At 45.2% G+C, this 22,460-nt stretch overlaps 1 protein-coding gene across 2 annotated transcripts in view; it reads left to right on the top strand.

Annotated features, from left to right (window-relative positions):
* Positions 1 to 22,460, top strand: part of LOC120034502 (C1q-related factor-like) — a 52,221-nt gene that overhangs the window by 19,770 nt on the left and 9,991 nt on the right. The window contains exon 1 of one of the 2 annotated variants that reach the window (XM_038981090.1): positions 6,377 to 6,997. The exons of the other annotated variant lie outside the window; for it this stretch is intronic. Coding sequence (XP_038837018.1) covers positions 6,395 to 6,997 — 603 coding nt within the window. The 5' untranslated portion in view covers positions 6,377 to 6,394. Of the gene's footprint in view, positions 1 to 6,376; positions 6,998 to 22,460 lie in introns of those variants that run through there. 2 annotated transcript variants of the gene reach the window in all.

The following is a 22,460-nucleotide window of genomic DNA, read 5'->3' as shown; positions in this document are numbered from 1 at the left end:
ATCGATAAGAGACAATACTGTGCAGCCTTATTCATCGACCTGACCAAGGCTTTCGACTCTGTCAATCATCACATTCTCATCGGCAGACCCAACAGCCTTGGTTTCTCAAATGACTGCCTCGCCTGGTTCACCAACTACTTCTCTGATAGAGTTCAGTGTGTCAAATCGGAGGGCCTGTTGTCCGGACCTCTGACAGTCTCTATGGGAGTGCCACAGGGTTCAATTCTCGGGCCGACTCTCTTCTCTGTATACATCAATGATGTCACTCTTGCTGCTGGTGAGTCTCTGATCCACCTCTACGCAGACAATACCATTCTGTATACTTCTGGCCTTTCTTTGGATACTGTGCTAACTAACCTCCAGATGAGCTTCAATGCCATACAACTCTCCTTCCGTGGCCTCCAACGGCTCTTAAATGCAAGTAAAACTAAATGCATGCTTTTCAACCGATCGCTGCCCGCACCTGCCCGCCTGCCCTTCATACTCATTGCCAAACCCACTAGCTCCAGGTCAAGTCTTTGCTAGGTAAAGCCCCGCCTTATCTCAGTTGGTCACCATAGCAGCACCCACCCGCAGCACGCGCTCCAGCAGGTATATTTCACTGGTCACCCCCAAAGCCAATTCCTCCTTTGGCTGCCTTTCCTTCCAGTTCTCTGCTGCCAATGACTGGAACGAACTGCAAAAATCTCTGAAGCTGGAGACTCTTATCTCCCTCACTAACTTCAAGCACCAGCTGTCAGAGCAGCTCACAGATCATTGCACCTGTACATAGCCCATCTGTAAATAGCCCATCCAACTACCTCATCCCCATACTGTATTTATTTATTTATTTTGCTCCTTTGCACCCCAGTATCTCTACTTGCACATTCATCTTCTGCACATCTATCACTTCAGTGTTTATTTGCTATATCGTAATTACCTCACCACTAAGGCCTATTTTATTGCCTTTACCTCCCTTATCTTACCTCATTTGCACACACTGTATATATATTTTTTTATCTACTGTATTATTGACTGTATGTTTGTTTATTCCATGTGTAACTCTGTGTTATTGTATGTGTCGAACTGCTTTGCTTCATCTTGGCCAGGTCGCAGTTGTAAATGAGAACTTGTTCTCAACTAGCCTACCTGGTTAAATAAAGGTTAAATAAATAAATACAATTTGTATTTTTATTTTATTGTTTGACCTGGTCCAGTTTTCTCTTAAAAGAATCCGACCCTTAACATCTTCTCTTTCTTAGTCCTTTTTTATGTATTTATTTTCTTACTCCAGTATGTTCAGTCTGTCCTCCTTGTGGACCTCTGAAGCTCTCTCTCACTCTCAAACACATTTTGAGATCTTTGTTTTTCTTGAGGAGAAAAAAACTACAAAGCTGTAGTGCATTGAGCTGTGTTTGGTTGGTTGTGTCTGATGCCTCAGTGGAGACGGCCTCCTCTCCTGACCCCAGCCAGCCACGATTTAAAACATCTCTGAGGAAATGCAGGCCACAGGGTACAAGCCCACGACCAGCATTTCACTCTTTCCATTTTAAAAGCTTTCTGCACCCTCTCCTCCCCCCTCCAAACCCCCCTTTCACAGAAACAAACCGGAAAGCATGTTTCAAACTCTCCCTGAAAACGTCCGTTGTCTATTTCAACCTTGATATTTGTTTTTGTCCGCTATTTTGACGATTGACACCTGATCAACATAAGAAACCACTAATCAGCCTCTCACTCACTAAATAACCTTGTTTATAACCACCATCAGTTAAATATTCGGTTTAACCTCTCCCTCACATGGTGCTAGTTGCAGATCAGTGGGGGGATTTCAGCACCTCCTTCCACTGAACAGCTCCATAGGATCGGGGGAAGGCTCAACTGAGCTGTGAGCCTCCCGCAATGTTTTTCCTAATTATCTTTTCTAAACCAAGCAGGTCTGATTTCTGAAACAATGCCTCTTTGAGGATTGTCAGTTTTTTTCAATTGTATTGTATTTATCCTTTTTAACCTGGGAAGTCACATTGAGATTGACATCTATGTTTAAGGGTAATAAAGACTTGGACACGGAGTGAAGTGAATTATCCTCATTGTATTACAAGGGGGAGGAGAAGGTGTAATCTTTTAAGTGTTTGTTCCCAAGTCCTAGAGAGTTGTATTACTGCGTAACCCTCAATGTTCTGTCACTTCAATACAAGACATTTCCTTCCGTTCGATGACAAATAAATCCCCATAAAACGGGGACACCGATTTTCATTGGCCATAACATTTTGTCAGCCGGTTATTGTCATGCAAAAGACTGCCAGTCTCACGGTAATTGAACGGTAATTAACATAAACACATCTAGCATCTCCAGGCCTCCACGAATACAAGCCACTGTTGCACGCCTTTGGAACATTTACATTTAAAAAAAGGAATTAATCAATTGAATATACACCATCACAATAATCCATTATTTATTGTAGCCAGGTCTAAAGAAACATGATATGAAAAAAATGTTTTTCAGAAGAACAGTATATGAGTTGACCTACACTATGTTATCTGGTTATGCTCCATGCCATAGGATGTAGGCTTGTTTATTTAGCTGACAAGATATTATAAGTCCCGTGCCATTATTTTATATTATATGATTTTATAGTAAGAAGAATATAATTGAACTTAGCTGAATAAAATAGAAAGGATATTTTTCCCTTTCGGCACGACTGCACATACAGTGTGAGAGTAAAAGTGATTATTTGAACCAGGTCCTATATGCTAGATTTAGAATTATTTGGTAACTTTAGTTGTGAATGATACAAACCTTAGAATGTCTTAGAAATCAAAACATAAGTGGGCTGCATGATGCGACTATAGGCTATAATAGCAAAAAGTAGCAAAAAAGCTGTTCCTTGCCTCAGGCTGCATAGTCGATCTCTCATCAAGTGAGTATACAGTAGGCTAGACCAATTATGTACCAAAGACATCTTAAATCATTAAATAAAAAGGTTTTTCTGCCATGCGTAATATGCGGTAGACTATGTATTGTATAACAGCTCAATCATCATTTTTATTCCGTTTTTTTTCTCACCACAACAGCCCTACTCCCTCCGCCCTACTTACTTCCCAACCAACCAATCAAAGCCAACCTACTCCACTGAGATGCCTCAACTCCCACAGCTTCCAACTACTTCTCTCCTGTTCTTTAAATTCTTTCTGTCTCCCTCTCTCCGGACCGTCTTCCTCTCTCTCTCATCTCTCTCGCATCCCTACCTCTGTGTTTGTCCTCTGTGCTGTGAACTGATCTCTCAGTGGTTAAAGGATGTAGAGATTTGGGGCACTGACGACAGACTCACTGGCAGGTACTGCCGGCAGGTGCCTAAAACAAACAATCCGACTAAGCAAACCCAGAAAGCAATTTAGGTATTGTTTGCTTCTTCATATGGACAAACTCCATGACAATTATAAAGCTTAACACATAGTGGTCAAATATACGCCCGACCGAGTCAGATACACACCTGGTCTTTTGTGAGTTATCTGGGTTGTGTGTTGAGTCTGTGGATGGACTCACCCTGTAAGACGAATTTGAGAGCCAACTGGTTATGCCATAACATTGCAATTGCTGTTTAATGATGATAAAGAGACAGAAGTGGAATGCTCTAATTGGTGACCAGTCAAGCCTAGTGGTGACAAATGTTCAGGCGTCCTGGTGTGCATTGATCCATCTCAATCTTCCATGAGAGCCCTGTCCAAACCTAGTGCAAACGTCGCCAAAGCCCTCCATCTGGGGGAGGTTTACATCATGTTTCACAATGCTGGCCTGGCCCTCATCCCTACACAACAACAACGGCACAACAACAACAACATCAATAAAAGCTGAATAACAGCACTCAAGGATATTAGCCCCAATTGTTTGCTATGGCTAATTCTCATGCACATCCCTGTTAAAAGCCTAGTAGGTTTGCATAAGACACAGACTCACTCAGCCTTATGTGTTACGCTAAATAAATCCAGACCTCGTTTAATTGACCTCCTCTACAAAGACATAGTCCGGAGGAGGAGAAGTGTGTATGCTGACTATTTTCTAATGTTGTCATTTCCCTCCATATTTATCATTCATCACTCTGAAAGATGAAAATGTCAAATATATGACATCGTCACCGCTGTGCAGAGATCTTTCCCCCATCAAACGGGACACTTAATTGAATAAAACCTTGAAATCAATAGCTAAAAAAGATACCAATAAGAAACGGTGTCAGCACATTGAGGTGCAGAAGTGCGGTTATTGACACTGAGAGAGGGCAAAAAGTGGAATACAACAACAGTAAAATGGAGTCAATGTCAATGGCACATTAACCATGGATGGCACCTCCCCATTGTCCTTTAACCCTGTCATTTGCCCTGAATGAAATCTCCCCCAGGAGGAGGCTGTCTGCCAGGAAAGACAAGAAAGTGATGGCGCCACCCCCCAACCCATCCAACAGTAGATTTATGATTTGTGTTACTAGTATGTACACTATGTGCTGTTGGCTCATGTGTTGGTATTTAGCATTAGCCTTCTTAATAAACACCACACACATTTGAATTCTTTAGAGTCTAAGACGCTGGGGGAGGGGTGCTTAGTTGACATTGAATTGTTTAAAGATGGTCATACTATGGATCATTTAGCTATTTGATTTAGAATTTTAGGACCCCTTTATGTATCAAAATGTATATTTTTAAAGATTTGATAAAGTATTGATTTTGGTCTTCACTACTAAAGCCCATAGAAATGCATTGAATAACACATTCATAAATGGCAAAAAGTACAGTCAAAATGTAAATCCTAAGAAACAAGGTTTTGAAGCGTCTGTCCTAAATCTAGGAGATATTTGTGCCTATATTTGTGCTTACCCACTTTTCTGGGGTAGGCACAAAACTACCTTCATACTTCCATGAGTTTTTTTATCCAGTACTGGTTACCTTCAGACGAGTCCCGTGACACTTGTTCGCGAGAGTCTCTCCTTCCCATAGATTGGTCATAATAGTTTTGTAGGTCAAACCGTTCGAACGCTACACATGTTTTATTGAGAAGACCGACTTTCAGGATGTTTCATGGTCTGACAAACACCACTCTAGCTCTGTCACCTTTCATCGCAGATGCGGAGGTGCAACAATGGCGGATGTGGTGGTTTGAGACGCATCCAATGCTTAAACTGACGGATTCCCATGGCGATTTCTTTTGTTGCATCAATCTACTCTTATGTGTAAAAAACTGGGTAATGATTATGTTTCGTTTCGGTGTGTGTGTGTGTGTGTGTGTGTGTGTGTGTGTGTGTGTGTGTGTGTGTGTGTGTGTGTGTGTGTGTGTGTGTGTGTGTGTGTGTGTGGATATGCCAGATAGAAAGTGTAGAAAGCATATATGCATTCCTGGCACCTCCAGGAAAATGCAGCTCCCTTTCCCTGTGCTCCATCTATATTTTTAGAGGCTGGAGGCTGATGAGAGAGAAGGGGAGAGAAACAGTATCAAAAGTGGAAGAAGTGAGGAGTGAGAGAGAGAGGAAAGTGAGAGGGAGAAAGAGAGAGAGAGAGAAAAGTGAGAGTGAGAGAGAGACAGAGGGAGAGAGAGAGAATCGAAAGTGGAAGGAAGGAGTGAGGAGTCAGGGTAAGAGAGCAGGAAGGGAGAGGGAGAGGGAGAGAGGGAGAAGGAGAGAGGGAGGGAGTGTGTTGGCACCTCACTGGCTCAGAGGGAGTGTAGTGTGGTAGAAAGTAATGTGATGTGATGAGAGCCCTTCTGAGTGATACAGAGAGGGAGAGGGGACAGTGTGGGGCTCCCTCCTCCCCCTAACCGTAACCACGCCAACCAGAGGAGGGGAGGAGGAGAGGGGAGGATGAGTGGAGGGGGGGGGCTCCACTGCTACTGCCATATAAAAAGCCAAGCCTGAGAATCCGTCACCACAAACACACCACACGCACGCACGCGGACTCTATGACTACTCTCTCCGTCTCTCTTTCTCACACTCACTCTCTCTGTTTCGTCCTCTTACCATTCCTCTTGCTTCTCTCCAACACTCCTCCTCCTGAGTGTTCCTTCCTTTGCATCCTCTTTCTTTCTCCTTTTTCACGCCAAGAGTTTGGGACTAAATTCTGTATGTCGGCTCGTGTGTGCTCCCTATGTGCGTCAGTGTGCACGCTGGTGAGCGAGAGTGTACCGGAACTACCTCTGTGTGAGTGAAAGCAGCGAGGCGTATCAGTGAGTGCATGTGGGTCTCTCTCTTACCCTCACACACTCGCCGCTCCTCCTCCTACTCTACTTGGGATCCCCGTGTCCCTTTCCTCGGTGGCAGGCTCCCCACACCCAGCAGTCACCATTTCCGCCCCAGGGAGAGCCACGCTGGCAGCACAGCCCCTTCCCCGACTCAGCATCGGGAGGAAGACCCTGGTGGCGGCTGCCGTCGGGGTCATGCTGGTCCTGGTGCTGGTGGTCCTCATCCCCGTCCTGGTCAGCTCCGTGGGCACCGACACCAGCCACTTTGAAATGCTGGGTACCTGCCGCATGGTGTGCGACCCCTACCTGAACAAGGGCACAACGGCCAGCAGCACCAGCTCCAGTGGCATCCAGGCGGAGGCCGAGGCCCTCAGCGACAACAGCAACATGCCCTCCACGCTGGTGCAGGGCCCCCAGGGCAAGCAAGGCAGGCCAGGTAAACCTGGACTCCCGGGACCACCTGGACAGCCAGGGCCACCGGGGCCAGTGGGACCCCCTGGAGACCGAGGGTCTGGAGGGAGGACTGGGATTTTGGGGTTGGGGGGGAACGGAGCTATCAGCACTGCCACCTACAGCACAGTGCCCCGGGTGGCCTTTTACGCAGGGCTTAAGAACCCCCATGAAGGCTATGAGATCCTCAAGTTTGACGACGTGGTCACCAACTTGGGAAACAACTACGACGGCATCTCAGGCAAGTTCATCTGCAGCATCCCTGGTACCTACTTCTTCATCTACCATGTGCTGATGAGAGGAGGGGATGGGACCAGTATGTGGGCAGACCTCTGCAAAAACGAACAGGTGAGTCAATTCACTTCTCCAAGTTTCACTTCTCAAAGTCTTATACTGCTCAGTCACTCAGCATAGAGGGGGGTCATATACATTCTACCACTCACTGCTTACTCCTCTTTTTAATTAGCACTTCAGTGGTTTCTCTGCTACAGACTCAGGTTCCTTCTAAATTAGAGATATCTCACCTTATCCCTTGATACTCTGTTGTGCTCTCTCTCCCTCCCCCTCTCTCTTTCTATCGCTGGGTGTCACCTGATGTCCCTGTGGTAACTTTGTTGGTGGACATTTAATCGGAGCCTCACAATCAAATTGCCCTGAAACCGCGTTATAATATAGAGTCTCTATTTCCGAGGAAACGGAAGGCTGGTGGGTAGCGGAAGCATCTGTCGTGCGCTCCCAAAACCCCCTGAGCGAGCAGATGACGGTCACACAGCTGTGGCACCAAACGCGCCCAGAGAGAATGATGTGTAATCTGGCGCGCATCCCCTCATTGCATAGATACACACTGACATTGCCCGCATCCCTCAAATCAAAGGACAGACAGTTACCCCCGAAGTCCATGTCACTTTCTACTTGTTTCAAAATTGATAAGTTTGCCATATAATAGTGGTGTAATTGTTTATTTAACTTGGAATGTAAAAGAAGGTGAAAAAGGTGTATGCGCCTGATTTATGGAAGCATCTCTATTTTTCAGTTAGCACTAGCGCTATTTAATAATTGACTCAGATCTTTACGCAATTGTAACAACTAATTTATCTTTTCAGAAATAAGATATTAACCAGTCATTTCGGATCGTATTACTTTCACATTTCTGCTTGTGTAGACTAAATTGATTAAACAGGGAAAGTACATTAAATAAGTGGAGTCACAGGCGTGGTGTGAAAGCGCACTATAGCAGATGCAGCTTTTAGTCAGCCGACAGATATTTTAAGAATTAAAAAAAATCCCAGACAGTGGCTATCATTATTATTGCGAAAATGTTCATTGTGAACCAAGAACGGCCTGCTTCTCTGTGCTCGATACATCTGTGAACTGCAGCAAGTCAGCAAGTGATGCGTTCAGACACAAATTACATTGTGCTACATTTAACTGTCGAGTTCACATATTTAATTACATGCAATCTAACGTTGTGCTCCTGGAGAGACTCAACAAGACCGCAATTATCCAAACGTCTCGTGCGTAAAACAAGAGGATGACAATTAGCCTACTTATCCGTCACAGTGTGCACAGACTGGAAAATGTAAGTGTTGCTTATTATGTCGGGTGTATATGGTTGATAAAACAAGGGAATATTTGCGTGACATTCGCTTGAAATAAATATAATTTGCATGATGTATTCTCTGTTTTGTTTTTTTACGCATCACTTGACGGGTCTGGAGATGGATTGAATGCGCCCTGGGGGTGCTCTCAGGTACCTCGAGTGTGTGCGACTCGAGAACTTTCGCGTCCAGCAAAGGCGGCAACGTCTAAAGCGCAGTATAAGATAAATATATATATTTTTACCATCAAGTCATTTGCAATATGCATCGAGGCAATTATAAATTATACTACAGCTTCAGCGCGCATCAAACATTTAGTGATTGAATATCCTCTTATTATCTGTTCATGACCACTTGCCTATAGGGTAAAGGTCACATCACCTTTTACATGACATATTACAGGCCTATAGTGTATAATTAAAATCCTCACAATTATCTTTCATTAAGCCCCATGCAATGTTTTTCAATGCCCTAACAGCATGGTCTCCAACATATTGCTTTGTTAATTAGACTTTTGAGTTACATTTAACATTTACATTTAAGTCATTTAGCAGACGCTCTTATCCAGAGCGACTTACAAATTGGTGCATTCACCTTATGATATCCAGTGGAACAGCCACTTTACAATAGTGCATCTAAATCTTTTAAGGGGGGGGGGGGGGGGTGGGGGGGTAGAAGGATTACTTTATCCTATCCTAGGTATTCCTTAAAGAGGTGGGGTTTCAGGTGTCTCCGGAAGGTGGTGATTGACTCCGCTGTCCTGGCGTCGTGAGGGAGTTTGTTCCACCATTGGGGTGCCAGAGCAGCGAACAGTTTTGACTGGGCTGAGCGGGAACTGTACTTCCTCAGAGGTAGGGAGGCGAGCAGGCCAGAGGTGGATGAACGCAGTGCCCTTGTTTGGGTGTAGGGCCTGATCAGAGCCTGAAGGTACGGAGGTGCCGTTCCCCTCACAGCTCCGTAAGCAAGCACCATGGTCTTGTAGCGGATGCGAGCTTCAACTGGAAGCCAGTGGAGAGAGCGAAGGAGCGGGGTGACGTGAGAGAACTTGGGAAGGTTGAACACCAGACGGGCTGCGGCGTTCTGGATGAGTTGCAGGGGTTTAATGGCACAGGCAGGGAGCCCAGCCAACAGCGAGTTGCAGTAATCCAGACGGGAGATGACAAGTGCCTGGATTAGGACCTGCGCCGCTTCCTGTGTGAGGCAGGGTCGTACTCTGCGGATGTTGTAGAGCATGAACCTACAGGAACGGGCCACCGCCTTGATGTTAGTTGAGAACGACAGGGTGTTGTCCAGGATCACGCCAAGGTTCTTAGCGCTCTGGGAGGAGGACACAATGGAGTTGTCAACCGTGATGGCGAGATCATGGAACGGGCAGTCCTTCCCCGGGAGGAAGAGCAGCTCCGTCTTGCCGAGGTTCAGCTTGAGGTGGTGATCCGTCATCCACACTGATATGTCTGCCAGACATGCAGAGATGCGATTCGCCACCTGGTTATCAGAAGGGGGAAAGGAGAAGATTAATTGTGTGTCGTCTGCATAGCAATGATAGGAGAGACCATGTGAGGTTATGACAGAGCCAAGTGACTTGGTGTATAGCGAGAATAGGAGAGGGCCTAGAACAGAGCCCTGGGGGACACCAGTGGTGAGAGCACGTGGTGAGGAGACAGATTCTCGCCACGCCACCTGGTAGGAGCGACCTGTCAGGTAGGACGCAATCCAAGCGTGGGCCGCGCCGGAGATGCCCAACTCGGAGAGGGTGGAGAGGAGGATCTGATGGTTCACAGTATCAAAGGCAGCCGATAGGTCTAGAAGGATGAGAGCAGAGGAGAGAGAGTTAGCTTTAGCAGTGCGGAGCGCCTCCGTGACACAGAGAAGAGCAGTCTCAGTTGAATGACTAGTCTTGAAACCTGACTGATTTGGATCAAGAAGGTCATTCTGAGAGAGATAGCAGGAGAGCTGGCCAAGGACGGCACGTTCAAGAGTTTTGGAGAGAAAAGAAAGAAGGGATACTGGTCTGTAGTTGTTGACATCGGAGGGATCGAGTGTAGGTTTTTTCAGAAGGGGTGCAACTCTCGCTCTCTTGAAGACGGAAGGGACGTAGCCAGTGGTCAGGGATGAGTTGATGAGCGAGGTGAGGTAAGGGAGAAGGTCTCCGGAAATGGTCTGGAGAAGAGAGGAGGGGATAGGGTCAAGCGGGCAGGTTGTTGGGCGGCCGGCCGTCACAAGACGCGAGATTTCATCTGGGGAGAGAGGGGAGAAAGAGGTCAAAGCACAGGGTAGGGCAGTGTGAGCAGAACCAGCGGTGTCGTTTGACTTAGCAAACGAGGATCGGATGTCGTCAACCTTCTTTTCAAAATGGTTGACGAAGTCATCCGCAGAGAGGGAGGAGGGGGGGGGGGGGGGGGAGGATTCAGGAGGGAGGAGAAGGTGGCAAAGAGCTTCCTAGGGTTAGAGGCAGATGCTTGGAATTTAGAGTGGTAGAAAGTGGCTTTAGCAGCAGAGACAGAAGAGGAAAATGTAGAGAGGAGGGAGTGAAAGGATGCCAGGTCCGCAGGGAGGCGAGTTCTCCTCCATTTCCGCTCGGCTGCCCGGAGCCCTGTTCTGTGAGCTCGCAATGAGTCGTCGAGCCACGGGGCAGGAGGGGAGGACCGAGCCGGCCTGGAGGATAGGGGACATAGAGAGTCAAAGGATGCAGAAAGGGAGGAGAGGAGGGTTGAGGAGGCAGAATCAGGAGATAGGTTGGAGAAGGTTTGAGCAGAGGGAAGAGATGATAGGATGGAAGAGGAGAGAGTAGCGGGGGAGAGAGAGCGAAGGTTTGGACGGCGCGATACCATCCGAGTAGGGGCAGAGTGGGAAGTGTTGGATGAGAGCGAGAGGGAAAAGGATACAAGGTAGTGGTCGGAGACTTGGAGGGGAGTTGCAATGAGATTAGTGGAAGAACAGCATCTAGTAAAGATGAGGTCAAGCGTATTGCCTGCCTTGTGAGTAGGGGGGGAAGGTGAGAGGGTGAGGTCAAAAGAGGAGAGGAGTGGAAAGAGGGAGGCAGAGAGGAATGAGTCAAAGGTAGACGTGGGGAGGTTAAAGTCACCCAGAACTGTGAGAGGTGAGCCATCCTCAGGGAAGGAACTTATCAAGGCGTCAAGCTCATTGATGAACTCTCCAAGGGAACCTGGAGGGCGATAAATGATAAGGATGTTAAGCTTGAAAGGGCTGGTAACTGTGACAGCATGGAATTCAAAGGAGGCGATAGACAGATGGGTCAGGGGAGAAAGAGAGAATGTCCACTTGGGAGAGATGAGGATCCCAGTGCCACCACCCCGCTGACCAGAAGCTCTTACTTTGTTTAATGTTAATTAGGCTACGTTTATTTATTTTTGTAGGTCTAAACTTTTGCTCCCAGTGTTTCTGCAGAACATTTGATTATAAACGCAAAGTATATCTGTTTTACTTATTACCCTGATATTACAGCACTTAAGTGGTTTACATGATGTTTTATAATGGAATTAAACGTTAATATGTAGTTCACATAGGGTACTGTAAATGTATTTGTCATCATGACTGAATACAATTTGTCCAAGTCGGCCAGTGTCAAAATGTTTAAAGTAGACTTAATCTGTAAGGTTACCTTGTAGGCCTATTGCTAACGCAGAGGTTAGGGTTTCTGGGGGGTTGAGCTCAACACAACATCATGCCATTTCTGTTGAGCACATGCTTCCCTGCTATATGTTATGCTTTAACGGGTGTTTTGCCTAACACCTGTACACATAATATAATCGATTATTTCACAATTTACAGTCGGTTGCAATCCGATTCATGCGCAGGCAACTCCTGCCTCCGACTCAAGACTTATGTGGACTTGATTGCAGCTATATTTTACATTTAGATGGGGTTCTCCAAAGAGTCATCTGTTGTCAGTATAGGTCAGAGAGAGAACGCCCTCATTCTTTAACAAAAAGAGCGAGGGAACACTTTCTTTCATAAAGGCATATAGATTTCTAGCAACTATAAACACAATCTCAATTGAAATCTATGTAGGCCTTAGGGTATGTCTGGCAGCGTTATTCATGTAATGTAAAACTTGTTGTTGTCAAATATAGGATAGGAAACAGATATGTTTATCAAGTCTTTTTCTTTTTTGGTGCAATGTTCTTCATATATTGCCATAGAGAAATATCCATCCCATGGTCACAGAGGGGTTGTTTTAATTGGTTAATTCTATTGTCCAACCACTTGAATTGGCCGACTTTTACAATTACAGAGAAAACATGACTGAAATGGAAAGAAAGGATACAGATACAATGAGTGTAGAAATCATTAAGAACACCTGCTCTTTCCACAACAAAGACTGACCAGGTGAATCCAGATGAAAGATATGATCCCTTATTGAAGGTACATGTTAAATCCACTTCGACCAGTGTAGAGGAAGTGGAGGAGACAGGTTAAAGAAGGATCTTAAGGCCTTGAGACAATTGAGACATGACTTGTGTATGTGTGAATTTCAGAGGGTGAATTGGCAAGATACAGTATTGCAACAAATCAAATGTTATTGGTCACATACACATGTTTAGCAGATGTTATTGCCAGTGTAGCGAAATGCTTGTGCTTCTAGTTCCCGACAGTGCAGCAATATCTAACATGTAATCTAACAATTCCACAACAACAACCTAATACACACAATTCTAAGTAAAGGAATGGAATACGAATATATACATAGAAATATATGGATGAGCGATGACAGAGCGGCATAGGCAAGATGCAATAGATGGTATAAAATACAGTATATACATATGAGATGAGTAATGCAAGATATGTAAACATTATTAAAGTGGCGTTATTAAAGTGCCTTTGAACAGGGCATGGTAGTAGGTGCCAGGCACACCAGTTTGTGTCAAGAACTGCAACGCTGCTGGGTTTTTCACGCTCAACTGTTTCCAGTGTGTATCAACAATGGTCCTCTACCCAAAGGACATCCAGCCAACTTGACACAACTGTGGGAAGCATTGGAGTCAACATGGGCCAGCATCCCTCTGGAACGCTTTCGACACCTTGTAGAGTCCATGACCCAATAAATTGAGGCTGTTCTGAGGGCAAATTATTCTATATTAGCAAGGTGTCCATAATGTTTTGTACACTCAGTAAGTTTTTTATTTTATTTCACCTTTATTTAACAAGGTAGGCAAGTTGAGAACAAGTTCTCATTTACAATTGCGACCTGGCCAAGATAAAGCAAAGCAGTTCGACACATACAACAACACAGAGTAACACATGGAGTAAAACAAACATACAGTCAATAATACAGTAGAAAAATAAGTCTATATACAATGTGAGCAAATGAGGTGAGATAAGGGAGGTAAAGGCAAAAAAAGACCATGGTGGCGAAGTAAATACAATATAGCAAGTAAAACACTGGAATGGTAGATTTGCAGTGTAAGAATGTGCAAAGTAGAAATAGAAATAATGGGGTGCAAAGGAGCAAAATAAATAAATAAATACAGTAGGGGAAGAGGTAGTTGTTTGGGCTAAATTATAGATGGGCTATGTACAGGTGCAGTAATCTGTGAGCTGCTCTGACAGCTGGTGCTTAAAGCTAGTGAGGGAGATAAGTGTTTCCAGTTTCAGAGATTTTTGTAGTTCGTTCCAGTCATTGGCAGCAGAGAACTGGAAGGAGAGGCGGCCAACGGAGGTAATTGTATGTATGTATGTATGTATGTATGTATGTATGTATGTATGTATGTATGTATGTATGTATGTATGTATGTATGTATGTATGTATGACCAGCGAGGTCAGAGCTCTCCATCATCCACTAACATTGTGACATGAAGGCACTGTTACCAGAGCAACGGGCCCTTCTAGAGATGGGCAATATTTCAGAAAGATAAATACCATTTCAGAGGCATATCTGTTGGCGGTTCAGTGTGGTGTTTTTGATCTTGTGTCTGTTGGACAGATAATGAGAGTGTGTCCTCGTGGGGAAGGCCTATTGTCCACGGCTGCTTTTGACATATCACCCCTGAGGCACCTGGAGGCTTCAGCCATGCCATGGAATACTAATGTAACACTGTAGGAAGATAATGCATGTGAGGGGTTCAACATAAAGGTTGGGGTAAATGTCAGTAACAATCTATCTGATGTACTGTACATTTTGTGCAATAGCTTTTATAGACTAGGCTGCTTTCTATTTTCATCCAAAATTGTGTTTTGGTGTGCTGGTGATATATGAATTTGAGTGAAAACGTGATAAGATCACTGGACTGGACTGGACTAAAAAGTGATGAATTAAGTGAAATCCATTTCTGCCGTGTTAAAGAGTGTCGACATGATAAGCATGGAGGGCAAGAAATCAAAGAGACCAAAAAAGTGTCCGTTTGCTTGCTACTGACACAGCTCTCACTATGGTTCCCTGAGTTCAACTCCTTTGACCTATCCAAGCTGACAAACTTCTCCCCCAGCAAACCCAAGGAGAGGGGAGGTGGCGGCTACATGAAGGGCCTCTCCTCTATATATGATGTCTCACTCCACCATAATGTTTATGGGGGTGTAAAAGTGTTGATACATAATAGGCGAACATATGTTCCTATAAAGCACCTTCTGTTCCCGCTTCATTGTGTTCCTAAGAGGAGGGAGGGGAGGCACTTAAGTTAGACACAGGCAACGGACATCTCCAGAGACTGGGGTAATGTTTATAAAGTGGTAACTGCCTGGCTAATTAAACATTTCTCTCTCTCTCTCTGAGCATAGCTTAGAGGGGGGTGTAGCGTACACTCACTATAGCCAGAGAATTTTGCTAGAAAGGTTTTTCTCCGGGTCTGTCTGTGGGTTTGTCTGTGGGTCTGGTGTGGAGTTGAGACCCCAGTGTGTCTGTCTGTGTAAATGACTGTGAATGGTTATAAATGTGGGGTAACTTGTGCTGTGTCATTGATGAAGTGGCCACAGGAAGGCTGATGGTCCTAGAGCAGGGCTGTCTGGGCCGGAGCATTCCTCTGCTCATTTAAGGCCGAGAGAAGCTGTGTAGGGACTAGGAGGCTGGGGAGGACTGGGAATAGCAGACAATGCCAGTATTTTATCATCCTTTGGCCTTGGTGCATCATGAAACTGCAGGTTCTCAGGCTCTAGCACTGCAGTTGTTCTGCACCCTGTATCATCTCCACCCCGGAGCCTTGCTGTTTTTTTTATCTCCCTCTCCTTCTTCCCTCTCCCTCTTTTGGTTAGTGGGTTTTGGTTCTGTGGGTTGCATTAGGAGAGTGTCAACATTGTCCCCAGCACCTTGACACATTTCAAGCTACACCAAAGAGTTAGCTGCTCTTGGTAAGCAGGCAAATACGATTCTATTTTCAGCCCGGTGCACTTCATCTGCTCTCCAAGTTCCCTCTCCTCTTTCCTTGGCTTCTTATTTCTGACGTTCTTTTACTCGCTTGACAACTATCTCCAACCAATCCCAATCTTCTCAGACGGATGTGTCAGAGTCTCGATTCCCTGAGTTGGAGACACCCTGGGAGACGAGGCAATGACAATAAAGACAAATCCATTGCCACGCTACTACAAATGGAGAAAAAAAACGACAAAATAGGGAGGCGGGGAAAAGAGAGTTCTGTCATGCCAAAGAGCCTTTTTAATCGTAGTTTAAAACCTTGAACCAGATCCAGGATGTGTTTGTGCTCCTCCTCAGGTCCCTTCTTAATATTTTTATTAATCCGCAGAACCGTTTCAGAGTTAATTAAAAGCAATGACGTGAGCGTCACTCTCTCAGGAGGGCCCTGTGTGAATAATCACTCTGTCTCCTTCTTTAATAAGCTCCAGCGTCCTCCGAGCAGCGCATATGGCTCTTCCCCAACAATTACTGCTCCCTGCTTCCCACCACGCACACGCACGCGCACACGCAAAAACACACACCTGCCCCCCCCCACTGTGTACTGCCCTCTACATCTCCTCTGCTCTGTTCTAGCCATCCAAGGTGACCTCCAGAAGTGCACAGTTTATGCCCATCCCTTTATTGACAATTTAATATCAATATCTGTCTTGATTATTATTGGAGACAAAGTTTTGTTCTTGGAGGTTAACTTCAGGAATACTGTTTTGCTTAGAAAGCAAAAACACACTTGAAAGATTCTGGACTGTAGTATAGAAACTAGGGGAAATCTTGGCACAGTCCGTCACTGGCTCCTTTGAATTGATGTATCCAAGTAGACACACGGTGCTGTGAAGTGAAGTACTGCGATCATCTTCACAGACTGGTTTATTTATTTGTTTATTTGGATGCCCATTTTAGCTTTTGCAGAGACAACAGCTATTCTTCCGGGGGGTCCACAAAAAACACAGAACATGACAAGTAACAAAACACTGATACACTGATAGTGTCACGACCGTCTGTTGAAGAAATGGACCAAGGCGCAGCGTTGTGAGCGTGCATACTTCTTTATTAACGATGTCGCCAACAAAACAATAAAACTCCAAACGAAACGTGACGCCAACGTAGTGCTCACAGGCAACTAAACATGGACAACTACCCACAAAACCAAAATGGAAAATGGCAACCTAAATAGGATCCCCAATCAGAGACAATGATAAACAGCTGCCTCTGATTGGGAACCAATTCAGGCCACCATTAACCTACATTCCCCTAGACAATACAAAATCCCCATAGATAAACAAAAACCCCTAGACAATACAAAACTAACCAAACCACCCTTGTCACACCCTGACCTAACCAAATAATAAAGAAAACAAATATAACTAAAGTCAGGGCGTGACAGTACCCCCCCCCCCCCCCAACCCCCCCCCAAGGTGCGGACTCCCGGCCACACACCTAAACCTATATGGGAGGGCCTGGGCGGGCATTTCTCCGCGGTGGCGGCTCTGGTGAGGGACTTAGACCCCGCTCCACCTCTGGCTTGACCCACTTAGGTGGCGCCTCTAGAGCGGGGACCCTCGCCGCCGACCCCGGACTGGGCGGCGTCGCCGGAGGCCTCTGACTGGAGGGGGACTCTGGCGGCTCCGGACAGGAGGGGGACTCTGGCGGCTCCGGACAGGAGGGGGACTCTGGCGGCTCCGGACAGGAGGGGGACTCTGGCGGCTCCGGACAGGAGGGGGACTCTGGCGGCTCCGGACAGGAGGGGGACTCTGGCGGCTCCGGACAGGAGGGGGACTCTGGCGGCTCCGGACAGGAGGGGGACTCTGGCGGCTCCGGACAGGAGGGGGACTCTGGCGGCTCCGGACAGGAGGGGGACTCTGGCGGCTCCGGGCTGGAGACCGTCTCTGGAGGCTCCGGACTGGAGACCGTCTCTGGAGGCTCCGGACTGGAGACCGTCTCTGGAGGCTCCGGACTGGAGACCGTCTCTGGAGGCTCCGGGCTGGAGACCGTCTCTGGAGGCTCCGGACTGAAGACCGTCTCTGGAGGCTCCGTGCCATGTCTCACCCCTGAAGGCTTCTTGCCATGGATCATCACTGGAGGCTTCTTGCCATGGATCATCACTGGAGGCTTCTTGTCATTGATCATCACTGGAGGCTTCTTGTCATGGATCATCACTGGAGGCTTCGTGCCATGGATCATCACTGGAGGCTTCTTGCCATGGATCATCACTGGAGGCTTCGTGCCATGGATCATCACTGGAGGCTTCGTGCCATGGATCATCACTGGAGGCTTCGTGCCATGGATCATCACTGGAGGCTTCGTGCCATGGATCATCACTGGAGGCTTCGTGCCATGGATCATCACTGGAGTGGAGAGACACACAGGAGGCCTGGCTCTGGGAGCAGGCACAGGACTCACCAGGCTGGGGAGACATACAGGAGGGTTAGTTCTTGGCCGAGGCACAGGACTCACCCGGCTGGGTAGACCTACAGAAGGCCTTGTCCTTGGCCGAGGCACCGGATAGACTGGGCCGTGGAGGCGCACTGGAGGTCTCGAGCTAAGAGCCTGCACAACCCGTCCTGGCTGGATGGTGACTTTGGCCCGGCACATGCGGGGCGCAGGCACAGGACGCACTGGGCTGTGCAGACGCACTGGAGCCACAGTGCGAAGAACCGGCGCAGGATGTCCTGGAGGTCTGGAGAGCAGGGCTGGCACACTCCGTCCTGGCTCGATGCCCACTCTAGCCCGGCCGATGCGAGGAGCTGCGATGTAGCGTACCGGGCTGTGAACGCGCACTGGAGACACCGTGCGCTCCACCGCATAACACGGTGCCTGACCAGTACGACGCTCCACCCGGTAAGCACGGGGAGTTGGCTCAGGTCTACAATCTGAGCCAATCTCCTCGTGTGCCCCCTCCCCCCCCAATTTTTTTTTGGGGGGGGCTGCCTCTCGTGCCTGCTCCGCTGTGCCACCTCCTCAGGACGGCGATGTTCTCTCGTCTGTCCCCAGGGTCCCTTGCCTTCCAGGATTTCCTCCCATGTCCAACTCTCCAGGTAACCACGCTGCTTGGTCCTCTTTTGGTGGATAGTTCTGTCATGACCGTCTGTTGAAGAAATGGACCAAGGCGCAGCGTTGTGAGCGTGCATACTTCTTTATTAACGATGTCGCCAACAAAACAATAAAACTCCAAACGAAACGTGAAGCCAACATAGTTCTCACAGGCAACTAAACATGGACAACTACCCACAAAACCAAAATGGAAAATGGCAACCTAAATAGGATCCCCAATCAGAGACAATGATAAACAGCTGCCTCTGATTGGGAACCAATTCAGGCCACCATTAACCTACATTCCCCTAGACAATCCAAATCCCCATAGATAAACAAAAACCCCTAGACAATACAAAACTAACCAAACCACCCTTGTCACACCCTGACCTAACCAAATAATAAAGAAAACAAATATAACTAAAGTCAGGGCGTGACAGATAGAATAGGACAGTCACACACATTTTTAACACAAAGATACACAAACAATACAACAGAGTGTGTTTGTGTGTGCGTGTTTGTTTTCATTTGTGTGTCCACTCACAGTCCCCACCATTCAATGAGATGTCGTTTTTTTAAGGTAATTTTGTTATTTGCTTGAGTAATTGGAGTTGGAAGGAAGTTCTATGTGATCATGGCTCTGTATAGTAATGTGCTTTGCAGTGAATTCATTTTGAACTTGGGGACTGTGAAGAGACCCCTGGTGACATGCCTTGTGGGGTATGTATGGGTGTCTGAGCTGAATGTTATTTGATTATGCAGACAATCAGGAATTTTCATCACAATAAACTAGAAGAGAAGCAGTTCATCTCTCTTCAACCCTCAACCAGGAAACACTGGAATGCATGTTGTTGATGTTAGTTCTGTGTGTGTAATTAATGGAGAAGTTTTATTTTTTACAACCAAATCTATATTTTTTTATGTAAAATGACATGTTATAGAAGGGAACAGATTAGTTGTGATTTCACATGTTTTATAATGTTACAGATAAAGTATGGAATGACACAATTTCATGTGTACCACATCTAACAACCTGTATCACTATACTGAGTGTTGCTGTTTGTAAAATGACGTATTTGGGGGGTTTTGGAGTCTTTGTTCATGCTTTTGGGGGGCCCCCATACTACACAACAAGGACGAGGAAGTAATTTGGTGTTTGGGGTAAGTTTCTTAAAAACATGTGAAATCACACGAAAGGTGTCTGGACCCTTCTATAGCATTTTACATCAAAATGTTTGATTTGGTTGCAAAAAATGAAAAGTATCTTTTAAAGGCAAGACGCGCTGCTCTGTTTTGTGCCAGCTGCAGCTTTGCTAGGTCTTTCTTTGCTGCATTTGATCATATTACCGGACAGTAATCAAGATAAGATATGACCAGAGCCTGAACAACTAGTACAGTTGATTGTTGTTAATAACAGACATACCCCTCCCCATCTTCAACAACTTTGTCAATATGACTTGACCATGATAATTGACTATCTAATGTTATATCTAGGAGTTTAGCTTCCTCAACTTGCTCAATGGTCACTACCTTTATACACAACTCTCTTGAGGTTTAAGTCTTAGAGAATTTTTTGACGCAAATACAATACTTTTAGTTTTATATGTATTTAAGACCAGTTTATTACTAATCACCCATTCTGATACTGTTACTCCTTATTTAGAATTTCAGTGAGCTTACTGGCTTTGGGTGCTGATATGTTGAGTATGGAATCATCCGCAGACATAGTCATTCTAGCTTTGTATAAGACCAGCGGCAAATCATTTGAAAAAATAGAGAAGAGTAATGGCCCAAGGCAACTGTCCTGAGGGACACCACACTGTATATATCTGATGTTAGAGAAGCTTCCATTGAAGAACACTCTCTGGGTTCAATTGGATAAATAACTCTCCAACCATGTGATGGCAAGTGATATAAAGCCATAGCAAGGGAGTTTCTTCAATAGCAATTTATGATCAATTACATCAAAGACTGCACTGAAATCTAACAATAAAGCGCCAACTATAATTGTATTATCCATTTATTTTAACCAATCATCTGTCATCTGAGTCAGTACAGTACAAGTTGAATTTCATTGTATTTGGTCAAACACAATATTCCCCATCAGTTTACCAAGAACAGGCAGCAAACTGATTGGGTGGCTGTTAGAGCCAGCAAAGTGTGCTTTACTATTTTTAGGCAGTGGAATTACTTTAGCTTCCTTCCACACCTGTGGAGACACACTCCTTTAGGCTTTGGTTCAAGATAAAGAAAATGGGGGTTGCAATACAGTCTGCTACCATTCTCAATAGTGTCCCATCAAGGTTGTCTATACCTGGTGGTTATTGATGCATAACAATAGTTCTTGCCCATGATATCATTTAAGGTACTCCAGAGAATTTTTCCATTGTGTTTTATGTCATTTATCTTGGTTTGGTAATATAATTTCTTCTTCTTTTTGTAGACAGTATGTGAACCAATCATCTTAACAGGTGCATGTTTGTCAGCAATTGGCATGAATACTTTTACAAATACTTCCATTGCTGGATCTGGATTCATTTCCTCATACACATCTTCAAAAACAGAGTCCTGCGAAAACATTTGATATGATCTCTTATAAATTACATGGATTCCAAAGTTCTTGTATTTATTTTCGGTAATACCAATTACCCCACTGAAGACATTCTTTTAAAAAGTATACATAGTCATTATAGACTTTATATGGGAGAAAAAAAAATCATGGAATAAAAAGGAAAGTTTTACATCTTAGTCTGAGGGGTTTAACCTTCCAGACAGGGAATTGTATTAACTCGCTACCCAAGGCTTTTACTTGCGACATACAGTACAGTTAAATGGACTAAAGAGGAACAATGGGTGCATATTGAAGATACGCATGCTCATCCCCAGGATATTTCATGTGTCTGTTTTCAAAGGTTAAAGCTAAAAACATGAATAACTTCATAGTTAAGAACACTATAACAATATGGAAGGAAATGAACCAATATCACTCCCTAAAAACACAACCCTATTGAACAATCCTTGGATAGCTTTTCAGAATTCACAGATAAATTCTTCCACATTAAAAACTAAAGGCATCGATACCGTAAATTACTTGGTAACAGGAAATACATGTATTTCCATGATAGAATTAAAAAGCAATATTGGACTGAACAATGTAGATTTTCAAATGAAACCTTTCGGACATCAGAGCAACCTTGAGGGAATCTTATTAGAGTCATAAAAGGATGTTCATATGATAGGTAAGATATACAAAACATTGCAGAGAGCCTATCCAGCTGACAATCTCTTAGAAGAAAATATAAACTATTGGAACCAAGACTTAAAATGAACTGAATTTGGCTCAAGATGGAGGGAATGTTGGAGCATAACTAACTAAATTACAGTTAACGGAAATTAAATGTTTAATCCAATATAAACAAACGTATAGAATGTATTATGGAAGATACTTATTTTTTTACAGCACAACGGCAGAGTCATGTCTTAAGTGTAACACTAACAATTGTAACGGCTTTCCTCCTCCTCTTCATCCGAAGAGGAGGAGCAAGGATTGAACCAAAATGCAGCTTCTTGAGATGACATGATTTATTAAATTCAAGACAAAAAAACACGAAAACACTTTAACAAACTACAAAACAACAAACGACGTAGACGCACCTGAACATAAGAACTTACATGACACGAAGAACGCATGAAACAGGAACAGACTACATAAACCGAACAAACGAACAAACAAACCGAAAACAGTCCCGTGTGTGGCGCAACTTACATAGACACAGACACAGGAGACAACCACCCACAAACAAACAGTGTGAAAACACC

Source organism: Salvelinus namaycush, chromosome 41 (genome assembly GCF_016432855.1).
Source record: "Salvelinus namaycush isolate Seneca chromosome 41, SaNama_1.0, whole genome shotgun sequence".
NCBI classification, from domain to species: Eukaryota; Metazoa; Chordata; class Actinopteri; order Salmoniformes; family Salmonidae; genus Salvelinus; species Salvelinus namaycush.
The sequence above is the reverse complement of the archived record's forward strand: the minus strand, read 5'-3'. Positions and strand labels throughout refer to the sequence as shown.